This window comes from Oryzias latipes, chromosome 21, assembly GCF_002234675.1.
Source record: "Oryzias latipes chromosome 21, ASM223467v1".
Classification (NCBI taxonomy): domain Eukaryota; kingdom Metazoa; phylum Chordata; class Actinopteri; order Beloniformes; family Adrianichthyidae; genus Oryzias; species Oryzias latipes.
In genome coordinates this window covers 10,431,647-10,444,976 of record NC_019879.2, presented here as the reverse complement: position 1 = coordinate 10,444,976, position 13,330 = coordinate 10,431,647, and the positions used below count along the sequence as shown (strand labels likewise).

At 38.4% G+C, this 13,330-nt stretch overlaps 1 protein-coding gene across 1 annotated transcript in view; it reads left to right on the top strand.

Moving 5' to 3' along the window:
- Positions 1 to 2,492: 2,492 nt before the first annotated feature.
- Positions 2,493 to 13,330, top strand: part of uxs1 (UDP-glucuronate decarboxylase 1) — a 61,854-nt gene continuing 51,016 nt past the window's right edge. Inside the window, exons 1-4 of the mRNA XM_023950550.1 lie at positions 2,493 to 2,788; positions 3,041 to 3,199; positions 7,429 to 7,456; positions 8,728 to 8,776. Of these exons, the coding sequence (XP_023806318.1) occupies positions 3,112 to 3,199; positions 7,429 to 7,456; positions 8,728 to 8,776 (165 nt within the window). The 5' untranslated portion in view covers positions 2,493 to 2,788; positions 3,041 to 3,111. The remainder of the gene's footprint in view (positions 2,789 to 3,040; positions 3,200 to 7,428; positions 7,457 to 8,727; positions 8,777 to 13,330) is intronic.

The window sequence follows — 13,330 nt, the reverse complement described above, 5'->3', positions numbered from 1 at the left end:
GCAGCGCTTCAGTAAAGAAGGATGAACAGCTTACACACCTGGACTTAAATAGGACGCTGCACAGGTGAGTTGATTAACTGAACCGCCCTAGGGGAGTAACCGAAGTAAAGCCTGTCGAGTTGCCTGCCCCGAAATGCTCCCAAGGTTGCTTATTTGTAGAACTCAGTGATAAGTGTGTTGGATTCTCTGATGAGCAAGACCTCCATGGGTTACAATCCACTTAATATTATTCATCTTTAATATTCTAACCACACCTGAAATGGGTTCAGCTTTGACAAGGACTCACATTTGGACAAAAAAAGCATTCAGCAACAACAACAACAATAATAATAAGGATTTCTAGATTAATGTAATAATCTATTTTGATCACATTCATAAAGCACTCGAATTCTGTTGCTTGACGGAAGGTTTTAAGGTTTTGTTTTGATTGCCTGAAATAAACCAATTCTAACTCCAATCTCTACTTTCCATTTCTAACCTGCTTCAAACAGGAAGTCAAAAGGTGGCTCCTTGCTTAAACCCAACATGCTTGCTGCTGCTGCTGCATGGTAAAATAATGGCAAATTTGGCACAACTGTGTCATCAGTGTCCTATGGAGAGATGGAAACAGTCAACTACAAGATCCATTTGAGGTGCATTGCTGCTGTAAGTCAAATCTGTAGTAGACTAACAAAAACAGAAAAATACAATAAAAAGAAACAAGATCTGTTCAGTTTGTTGTCTTCTGCTTTTGATTTAACAAGTAGGCAAAAGTAGATGAATATAGCCTGATGTGTCAGTTTTGTTCAACAGATTAAAGGGACAGAAAATGGCTCGAGATGGAGGCATAAAACAAACATTTACAGCATCACTGCAACCGAATGTAAATGCAAACTTTATTAGTGAGAATTAGTATATGTGCAAGATAGTGCTACTTTTGTTGCATCAACAGGAAGTGGCTCCAAAACTATTTTATTTTGTAGGAACAACTTTTATTCTTTGTTTTTCACTCCCTGTGTGACCCTATGTTTTTTTTATAGTAAATACAAAAATGTTAGAAATAAAATTACATGACTTGGTAAAAAGGCATCTCGGCATTTAAAGACAGTTTTAAACTGTTAATCATTGCGTTATTGGTGGTTGAGTTTAACATGTGTTCCAAGATTTAAAAAAAAGAAAAAAGCAGTTTTGAATCACTGGATTTAGAGTTAAATAGAGTTAACAAACAGACAAATATAACAATGAAAAAAATAAATCTTACTCCCATTTTCCCTGAAAAGTAAAATGATGTGGAAAATAATTGATAGTGATGTAGACAGAACTGATAGAGGACATCAGTCGGAAACAGCAGAGGGGCTGGTCTTCGCTTACCATCGGTGGGATGCAGGTGGAGAGGGCCAACAGCTTCATATACCTGGCTGTATACATCTACCCACATCAAGATCGTGGTGAAAAAGGCTCGTCAGCGTCCTACCACCTTAGATGGTAGAGACGCTGTGAGACTTCCAGGAACGTCTACACCCGCACTGTGGAGAGTATCTTCACCGGGAGCACGATCACACGGATTGGGGCGGCTGCAAGCAGGACGTGAAGACCATCAAGAGAGTGGTTCACTCAGCCGAACGGATCATCAGAACCACCCATCCAGGCCCACAGGACATCTACTTGGAGAGATGTGAAGCCAGGGCTCTCAAAATGATCCGGGACAGATCTCACCCAAGTCACAGTCTGTCCTGCCTGCTGCATTCAGGAACACATTACTGCTCTTTGAGGGCCCACAGAATGAGGAGCTCCTTTCCTCAAGTCCGCATCCCAGAGCTGATTATGTATATATCTATCAAGTTAGTTGTTTAAATGGATTCATTCTTGGAGTGGCACAAAAAAAGCACGTCACTGCTGCATAACAATGCATTTAAAGTTTGTGACTAATACAATTTGATTAAATCTACCACCGACCAAGTGGACCACAGAACACATTTATGATCATTTCTATGTCTCCATGGTTTCTTATGGGTTAAATACAAATTCTGTTTAAAAAAAGTATAATATCACCAAGTTTACTTAATAAGTTACACTGTAATAAACTAATTTCTAATTAAATAGCTCAAAGGCTGTACTGTATCCCACTTTGACAATTGTAGGGATGTCTATTTTAGTTTTTTCCCTATCATTTAAAGACTACGATTATTCACAATATTAATAGGTTGTGTGAAGCGTATTCAGGGTTTTGGATCTTTATGATTGAATTTTTAATTTTCCATGGACTGATAATACAACAGTCTATGCTGGACATGCTCAGCAGCGCCAGATTCGTTTAGCGGTTGAAATGGGAACTTCGGGTTGCCATGTCATGGTGCCAGCCAACGTTCTTTCAATAAAAAGCCATTGTGAAGCTTTCAATTGAATAACTCTGGAATTTGGAAGCTACCAAGCTATGAAAAGATGACAATTAAGTAAACGCCGCGGCCTCCTCACGAGGTTACACAACAATAAATCGCTTGTTTTCAAAGATTGGTTCAAGTCCAACGTCACATTCAAGTGAGCCAGACAGGCTGCACAATCGAAGACAGAGCACTCGCTCCTGTGCTGATTTGGGCAGAAGAACAAACTCCAGCATGTTTTTATGATATTTTATCTATTTTAAATTGGGCGGACGGATTACTTTTGGGCGTATTGCAAACATGAGAACAAAATAGCCTCAGGATTTTCTACAACAAGCGGCGGGGAAAGTCAGAAAAAGGAAGCTAGTAGTTCAGTAGCTTGCTAGCAGTCTGTGGCTAACGTGAAGCTATAACAAACTACTCTTCAGGTAACTAGTTATCAAGGCGCTGCCACAGTTTGTCATTAGGTTACGAAAGAGAGAAATTGGCGAATGTAGGCTCAGCGTTAGTCCGGGCTTCAATGACGCAGTTGAAGTGCTTCTCCGTGGTTTCTCTGCTCTCTGCCTGCACTTTGCTGCTAGCCACGTAAACTGCTCCTGTTGCTGTTTACGTAGCTGGAACAACTAGCTAGCCGTCTGCCTCGGCAGCTGGTTACAGTTTTGAACTCGAAATCCTCCTAGGACATGGATTGCAGCTCACCATGCTCCGCCTGACTTGAGTAGTCTCCCTGATCGGCTGTTGGGACCGGATAATGAAGCGAGTCATCTGGATGATTTCTGGTTTAAACAGAAGGATGATGAAGCTGCTCGTTGCCCTCGCTTTGATCGCCTACATTGCCTGTAAGTACACTATTTTATCATTGTGTGTGCCCTGACCTATCCATCAAACAAACTATATATATATTTGTATTTTAAAACCTTTAATCAGAGTGGGTACTGTGGCCATGCCCCCCCAGTTCCATCTTTTAATATGAAATCTAAAATAAGCTGTCAAACACTTTCAGTAGAATGGATTTCATTTACATTTGTGACTCTAAATGAAACTTCAGTTTTTTCCAGAACTTAGATTGATACCTTTCATTATAGTGTAAATAAGGTTTTAGAAGAAACTTGAATGAGCCAAACTCATTTTAAAGTTGTTAGGCTGACAGTGCATGAGAACTGGACCGACTGAGTGTGACGTCACCCATAGAAAATGACTTGCTTCCTGCTCCAACAAATCATTGTTTCTATGGCAGCCACTCTCACCAATCAGTGAGCGAGTTTGTTGGAAGTCCACGCCCCTACCACTGAAAGAGAGCTTGATAGAATCTGTCTGTGTCCGAATTCCTTTATTAAGCACTGCATAGTGATGTCCGAATTCCCTCCATAATCCTAAACAACTGTAAATATGACGTCACCGATTTCACAAGGTAAAAATGTAATTAACAAGAGAATTTTACGACCATCTATGAATCTGTGTTGTGAAAGAAAAAAAAGTTATTTTATGAAAAAAAATATTAAAATACATTTTCTTTGCCAAAATTTTCCAAACGCAATGCATTGTGGTCTGTATTTACCGATCTAGTGAGCCTTGATTCACACTGGCTTTTCACAGAGACTTCTGGGAAATGTCTAGGGCTCTGGATTTTGGAATTGTAGATTCGGACAGCCCTACAAAATGGCGAATGCACTAAGTAGTGAGTAGTGAAGGAATTCGGTCATAGCCAAAGTGCTCCCAGTGGTCTTTTAATGGAATCAATTTGCCATTTTCAGCCCAAACAAAAAAAAAACTGTCCTTTTTTAGGACCGTTTTGCAGAGCGGCTGGAGTTTAATCGAATTCCACCTCTAAACTCTGAGTGGGACTGTTCCGTCCAGTTCTCATATACAGTCAATGGTTGTTCATTTTATGTTATGCCTAGCAGAAATCCTATTATCAGACTTCTTAGCTTGTAATGTGTTTTTTAAACATTGATAACCGGCTAAAAAGACACGGATGGTGATTATCAGGTGTGGTGGGACTCTTGGAGCAACAAACGAGACACACCCTGGTCAAAGGGACTTTAAAACTGTGTCATTGTGCACCAGTTAAAGAATGAGGTAAACAGGAGTGTAAGGGGGTTTATTTAAGTCTTGAATCATATCTTCTGCATAATTAAATGAACAACAATAACATTTTTTTAGCCATCAAATATTACTGCATTGTGGCTAAAGTTTCCCAAAATCGTCCTCCTGATCTGGAGAAGTGTTGCACGTTACACCATCAGTACTTCATTTATATATAACTGCTTTACCTGTGGTTTTCTGCTTGTGGTAAACCTGTATCTGTATTTTATTACTGACATACATTAAGGAAGTAAACTCTGAGGTTTAAAGGAGAAACAATTTCACAAGACCATGGCAGTTTATTGTGACATGTTATTAGGATGACTTCTTCCCATAAACTTAAACCCTGTTGATTGGAAGTCTGATTGTAAAATGACCACATGTACTCTGTATGGCAGTGGTTTTCAACCTTGACAAAAATCCCGTCCAAAACTTGAAAAAAGGAGAAACTCTATAGTCTGTATTGATGTACAGTCCCTCCACAATCTCACATGCATTTTTGTGATAATTGCGGCAGAAAAAGCTGGAAGTTGCTGCTGTTTTTTCTAAAAGATGTAATAAAAGTTAGTTTTCCATAATCATTTTCAACCAAATTATTTGAAACTTTACCCTGGTAGTTTTTTTTCTTCCAGTTTATTAACGTGTAATTTCATGTAGCCTCACAAAAAAACCCAAATATATTCTTTCTAAATAGTGATTTATTTAATTTTTATATTTATTTCAATGTTAGTGCAAAGGCAAATGTAATTTTATGAACAAATATATGATCACTATATGTTTGATAAAATTCACACAAAAAGACTAACATTATATTTATGTTTTCTGTTGCTACACAAAAAGTGAACATGTTGAAGTTTTATTAGTTTTTCTTTTGTCTTAATCAAAGACGAGGTCTTTGGAAACTTTAACAAAAATGTTTTATTTCTTTTTAGATGATTAAATTGTTTGAATTTAGTTTAATTGTGTCTTTTGGCCACTTCACGTTAATTCTATTTCTAAAATGTTGTTATTACTTCTTAAGTTTAACATATAACATAATCCAGACCTTATTAGAAAAGTGCTTCACTTAGAAAGATGACTTGGACCAAACTCTGCGATGTTTGGCTGTTAACAAACACAAACCTTGAAGGAGAACTAAACTGTTGACCTCTGATTTCATCACGAAGATTTAAAAAAGGTTTGATGTGTTTTTGTTGTGGTTAAGACGTTTAACAGGGAAGAATCATTGTATGCTGAGATGCTGTCACTTTAACCCAATGCATCATGGGAGATGAAGTGCGAAAACTTCTGCAGTTTTCGAACAGACTCGCTTCTCTTAACTTCATTGTTTTGTTCACTTGTTCCATGGTTTGACACCGGATTCAATGGACAGATAAACCGCTAAATAAGAGCTTTAGCTGGAATTTTTGTTGGAACTGAGAGACTTTATGAGCAGAATCTGAACAAGGAAGTGAAGACTTTAACCACATCTGATTGGTCAGACTGATGACGTATGATTAAGCCTCCAAGAATGATTGGTGGAGACAGTTAAAGGGGCGGGACTTTTCCGAAAACAGAGCTGAAGCTGCAGCTAAATCGCGGTACCGTCATTCTTATTAAAGTGTCTTTAATAGAATCAAATAAACACAAAGAAAAAAGTATTTTATGATCTTTCATATTCCTAACTACTCAGTGTTTTATCAAGACCTGTTTGGATGAACACAGAGCTGATAACCTGGAGATGGAAAATGGTTTAGATCAGTGAAAGGGTTATTTCCCACGGTACACCTGACCATCACTGGTTGAAAAACACTGCTGTATTGGGCGAACATGGAGTGTGGCACTCTGCTGAGGGATCATTCCAGGCTCAAGTGCTTTTAGGCCAAATAACAATAAATATGTGACTAATATTTCATTGTAAAACTGTGGAGATAAAAAGATCAAAGGAACTTCCTCATGTCACACACATGATGGGCCTGACGGGATGTATTTCCACCTCTTCCTCATGTCCCATATTTCTGAAATGAACATCACCAAGGGGGAGGGGTGGAGAATTTCCTGCTTGTTTTCAGTCAGCCCTATCTACACCTGCCGCTGATTTGCTGAATAAGTTGCATTTTGTTATTCAAAACCTGCAACCTGAGTAATGCGAAGACCAGCCTGCAAATTTCCTGTCAGGTTGCTGAACTCTGTAACACTGGAAATGTCACCGGCGATACATGAAAAGCACACACTGACACATCACAGCTCTTTGACCGTTCATTTGATCAACGGGAATCAGCTGATTCTGGTGCAGAAAAAAGCTGCTTTTCCGACAAGCAGGCAATCAGAGACTGCTCGGTTAGCCCGTAGAGGGAAAATGTTGTTGTACATTTTTCCCTAAGAGAAAGCTGTGGGGCAACAGGTCGTAGCGATCACCTAAACAACACGCAAGGGTGAGTAACAGGGGTGTAACGATTCATTTTAACAACAATTTGACTCATAGTTTGTGGTTGCTGATACAAGTCATAGTCTATCTTGATTTATTTTGAACGATCCGATTCACTTATCTAAAATGGATCCAGTCCAAAAACTTCATCCAGTGGGACTCAGATAAATACCTGGTACTGGACAGTGCAGGTGAAGTTTTCCAGATTCCTTGGATTTCTTGCAACATAATCAAGTGTAAATAAAATATGTACAAACAAACAAGTAAACAAGAAATGATGGCAAATTCATTTACATTTTAGTTTCCTAAAGTTCAGTCCACTGTTGTTTTTCCACATCCAAATAATCCAAAAGGAACAATATTAGAACATTCTACCTAACTGCATGGTCACATGTCTTTGCATTGGACTGGAATGATGGACTGATTATTATTTGTTGTCATCACATGTGTGTTGTCCGCTATGATGCACTTGCTTGTTTTTACAATATTTTACAATATTTGTACAATATCCACTATTGTGCTTATTTCTGCATTTAATCCATAATTCAAACATTTATCCCTTTTTTTCTCTTCCAGCTGTTTGGGGAACATATACAAATATGAGGTAACACTTTTCCCATGTGAATGTCCTTTATTTAACACCTTTGTAATATATTGAGCAGTAGAAATAAGTGTCATGTTTTAGCTGTTTATTACTAACCTATTTATTTTTTCATAACAGTTCCAAAATTTGAATAGAAAACTTATCGGTAATAAAAGCATGAAATATTACACTCAGGTGCAATGAATGAAACATTACTGATTAAAGTGAGCACAGTGCAGGGTCAAACCTCCAATGTGAAATATGAAAGAAATCAAAAAAGCAAAACCAAACTTCTAACCATTCCTTCAACTTTTGAAGTCCATTTACTCACTAAACCTCTTTTTACAGTGTTTAAATTCACTTTGTAAGGCATTAGGCTACGGTCACACTGCAGGGCTTAATGCTCAATTCCGATTTTTTTTTAAACTCTGTGTTTTTTGCAAGGCAGTTCACATTTCCAATTAAATGTGAACATTTGTGATCTCCTGTGTGAACGTGAAATGACCCGGAAGTGACCCGCATGCGCAGAAGAGTACTCAACGGTGAACGAGGTCACTCCTTGTTTGTGGAAGTAGCTAACGTTAACAATGGACGTCAACAACAGTGTTGTCATAAGATCAATCTTTTATCTTTTTATTTAGTCTTTTTTTTCCTCCTTTTTACTTAACCTAAAAATGATTCCAACCATGACTTTAAAACCGTGACACGATCCGAATCGTGAGTTTTGTCACCCTTTGAACGCTTACCCAGCATTGTAGGTTTTTAAGGCTCTTTCATGGTTGAGATGTAGAACGTCGACACAAACGGTTGGGCTTCTGTCTCTGGACAATTCACAGCGGAACCCCCAGGGATGTGAATGTCCCGTCCATGTGTGCACATAGCTGCTGAACCAAAGGGGCGAAGGCGGATCACCAAAATGAAATAACAGACTGTTAGGCTGCATAAATTGTGCGTGCCACATGTAGCAAAAGTTGTCTGCAATTTTTGTGAAGTGGCTTCATTCTCAGTGCTTTTAAGTTGCTGTTTTGACTAACAGAACTAAATATAACCATCTCCAGTGATGCTTCTTTTAAAGTTCCTTCAAACTTGCTTTGGTTTTTAGTAAATGAGACAAATTAAGTGGAAGGTTTTACAAACCAAGTATGGTGTTGTTGGACCCTAGTTTATCTGGGATTGAATGTGATCTTTATGCCTCCCTTTAACCTCCTAGAATCTGTTGGAGCGCAGCAGAATTCCCATTAAATCCCATTCCGATCTCTAACGCTCATATTATAATATTCATTTCTTCCCAGATCAATACAGGAACAAGGAGACTTAAAGATCGAGCAGATCGTCGAGGAGGTGAGTTTGAACCAGAGCTGCCGTCACAGTTTTTGATTTATTTTTTTAAAACAATCATTTATTACATTTTTTTTTATATATGACCTACAAAATAAAATTCCTTTCTATTAGGAAGCTTTGGGTTTGCAGAAGCACTCATGAGGGTTAAAAAGGAGTGATCAAACAAATAATTTTTGCAATGACTGTTCTCTGTCTGTTAATCAAACTGAATGTGTGCTTATGGCAGATTTTTGTTTATAGTTAATAAGACATTAAGTCACTTATAATAAGCCACGCAGGATTCTGCAAAGGCTTGTTCTTCATCAAGTGACGATGCTGCCACAGTCGTTTCTCTGTGAGAAAGTCCAGACATCTGTAGCGGTGGGAAGTGATCGTCCCCACTGATGTCATGCCGTCAAACATTTAGGCACACCAGACTGAATATGGGTCAGTGATTACTAAGGGTCAATATCTGTTGGGGATTCTTGTTTTTGAAAATAAAAGTCGACTTTCATTTGTCCGGATTCTGCAGGAAAGTCTAAATCCATCAAGAGCCCGTCATGATTTAAGTCTGTTAAATCAATATGCGACTTTGAGGACCGAAGTGATGGGGGCTGGAGGGGGAGGCTGCCTTTCATATTGGCTGGGAACTTCTTTTGAAACAGTTATGGCTGCTGCTGAGAAACCTGAAGGAGGAGATGGAAGTTTTTTTTCTTTTTCTGAGCTTGCTGTTCTCCTTTTTTTGGTACAATATTTACAACGGAGTTTTAGGGCCTCGTCACGTTGGCCAGAATTTCTTTTCAAAGTTTTTTTCAAAGTTTCGAGAAAAAACTTGTTTCCTCACCGTGGCCCTAAAACTCCATCGTCAATATTACACATAGATAGGAGTATTTTATAACAGAGACGTACGTTCAGAGGCCTGCTTTTGCACATTCTGTGCATGTTTTTTAGGTAAATATTTTGTATATTCAGGATATTTATTTAACAAAACTCTGAGTTGAAAATGATAAATTATTTCATGAAATATTTTTGTTTTTTTTGAACGTTGTCTCTGTGTTAAATCAGAAATATGCTCATGTCAGTCAAAACTCACAATCTTGTTATAATTTCAACTTAAGTTTTAATTCTTTTTGTCTCAAGTGATTACTTTGAAAGCTCTTAAACCACAATGATGGGGTCAAATCAGGATCAGCTTAAAGTGGATCAAAAACCAGATTGTAAGTCTGAAAACAATTTTAAAATTTAAAAGTACAGTTTGAAGGAAATACTAAAGATTTGATAAAATAAAACAGTAAATTTGGAAGAAAAAAATTAAACTTACAAAAAAAAACTGTAAATGTAGAACTTTAAAAAAATGCACAAAAAACCCATTGTTCTTCTGAATACCATTTTATCCCTTATTGGGTCACGAGGTTGCCGGAGCCTAACCCAGCCACCGGTCGCTAGTCTTTTGCTGCCATTCACACACACATTCACTACCTACGTACAATTTAGAGTCATCAATTCACCTGTGAAGCATGTTTTTGGACGGTGGGAGGAAGCCGCGGAAAGGGGGACAACATGCAAGCTCCACACGGAACAGTTCCACCCGGGAATAGAACCGGGACATTCTCGCTGTGAGGCAACCACTGCCCCCCCTGTGCAGCCCTTTTTTTTATTCAATTTTTTTTTTTTTTCACTTGAAACTAATCCTGATTTGACTCCATACGCAATTGCATCAGAAGATAGGAAAAAGTTGTCGTAAAGTTGCAGAGATCAAGTCCTCGAAGTCGTGTCCGTAGTCTTTCTGGGAGGCGGAGTCTCAGTTTGAGTCTGTGATGTATGGACCCCTATAGTTCCCCAAAGTGAATTCTTTTATTCATCTTATGTGCTGCAGATAAATCATTTTTACTTCCTGAGACCGCTGTGACTCTCTATGAATAAACATCAGTGTGTTCCCTCAGCAGCACAAGGGAGGTGAGGCGCCTGATTCTCTGAGCTTCTGACGGCATGCGTTCCTTCACAGGCTTCATAAATTATCAGCTGTTGTTGTCCAACTTCTATATACTCACATCAAACAGCTTTGCAAAACTTTAACACACTCTGGCAAAAACAAAAAAAAAATCTATCTGCGTCACTTTTATTGATCACTTTTAATGAATCAGAACAACAAGATGCAGAAAACCTTTTCATGCTGTTTGTGGATGTTCAGCTCCCAAACTGCATTTGTTTCATGGTTTCTGTTTAAACTCAGCCGATAGTTCCAGCATTCTTTAGTGTTCTGAGGTGATAAAGCAGCTAAAGAGGATGGACGATTGAAGGAAGCGCTTTGACCTTGTTGTGGTTTCACTGCAGAACATTTCTGTTTTGCTTTTGTAAATCAGTTTTGAACGGTGAGTTGAGGTAATGTTCCTAAACTCCTGCTGAGCTTTTTTACATTTTTAATGCGGTCCCTCCTGTGTATCACCACATCAATATTTAGTTTTAGTGTTCAAATTTCTGTTTTTTATGCATAAAGTTTCCTGGAATGTAGTCAAAAAGTTAGACGTTTACGATCTACTTTATTTCTAAAAGCTAAAAAACTGCATCTAGATTTTTAGTTTTATTTTTTTTAATTTTTTTCAAACAACAAAATACTAGATAGTTTCTTTTTTTATTGGGACTCTTGCCCTTATAGCTTTGCATTTGAAAAAAAAAAAAGTAATAAGTTGGCTCCTGGAAAACAGAATAAATCTATGACACAGCTGTGACATAACCGCAGCTCTAATTGATAGAATATTGAAACATTTAATCAAAGCGGGAGCTTATCAGACATTTGACGTGCTCCGTGAAATAATTAGCTTTTTATCAGATTAACCTTAAAGTGTTGGCCATCTTTTTACCGCTGTCGTGCTTTGACATTATTTTGAAGTACAAACGCCAATTGAAGATAACTTCCAGCGAGGATAACCAGATGCGCTGGATGCACAAAGTGTGAAGATTAAAACAGTGAGAAAGAAGGTCATTAGTTTGAAGCCTGGGAGGGGTGGAGGTCCAACTGTATGTGATGCACTTCTGTTGGGTTGGGCAGAATGAAATGACTTACACAAAGCATTTCCAGCAGGGATCTGCTCCCCATGATCTTTAGAATTTAGTTAAAAATTAAACCGAACTGTTAGGAAATGTTCTTGTACCGAGCTTGATGCTAGTTTTGGGAATACAAGCAGGAAGCAGTTTGTTGTTTTGTGGGATTTCCAAGCAGCATTTAGGAGATTTTAAAAGGTTTGCTAAACCTGCGTAAAGAAATCCTTCATGAAGTTGGTCATATTTTTGGTTTCTTATGAATTATTTAAATTATATCTGGATAACTCAGCCCCTTTGTCATTCACTGCTAATTCAGCCCATTCTTGAACGCCCTGGTCAGTTGTGTCCACACTGGACAAGCCGGGACAGACAGGGAGGGGCTTCTTCTTCTTGAGCTTTTCTGCTGTTGACTAGTGCAAGTCTGCCATCTACAGTTGGAACAGGTTTGGTACTAAATGTCCAAGTGATGCAAATCTAATTCCAGGTTTTTTCTTGACAGCTCCATTCTGTTATATGACAGACTTGGTGTCATGTAATTCACAAATCACAATTGTTCATTTCTCCTCCATGATCAATTCATGGTTTTCACTTTCACTTGAATAAATAAGGACGACATCTATTTGTCACTGCCAAATCCAAATCCCAGATTGGTCAAAGTTCTACCGGGTTTTGATGTTTTTTTGCTTAGAGCCTGAAAACCGATCATAGAAACTTGCATAGTGACGGATGAACACAAGCGTTTTGAACACGGTTGCTTGAAATGTGCAAACATAGACTTTTCATTGGAAGTAGTCCCTTGAACGCGCGTTGAACATAACTTAAGTGTCGCAGTACTTGCTCCCTGTACCAGATTTTGTTACAGCAGGGTCATCATTGCTTTAATAATCTACTGATCATAGATTTTCTCATTTGGTCATCATGTTGTTGAGAGTTTTCTTACACATTCGGCTCCAAAGCTTTCTACCTTTTTTTTTTGTTTCGTAACGAGCTCTGAGACTGCAGCTCCAGTAGAATACATTCTCCACTTCTAGCCTGTAGAAAATGTACTCGTCTTTTCTCAGTCATTAGAGGATGGAACATTTCTTCCAGGAAGTACAATTCCCTGCTTCACAAAAGCACCATTTCTGTTTTCCTCGTCCAGTTTGTTGTTCAGTTGAAGTCCCTGGTTTCCGTATTTAATCATCACCTTTGCGTCTTCTTCCAAGAAAGAAGCAGGGATCTGTTAGAATTGACTCTGCTCTGTCTTGTCGGTACTCAAAGTGATGTGGTTGTTTAAACCACATAAGCTGGCTTTGGCTTGTTTTTTTTGTTTTTTTTCTCAACGTCTGAATCAACAATGGCGGAACCCACCACAGAAGTTATCACAGTATTTCTGCAAATGACTGAACTCTGGGTTGAACCTAAAGTCTGAGGGACCCTTGTAAGAGTACGTAGATACGGTGTAGTGATTTATTTGAATAGCATTTCCATTCAGAGCATAATTTGTGGTTGACAATTCGTTTCAGTTGACATGGTATCATTTTTGAATGATCC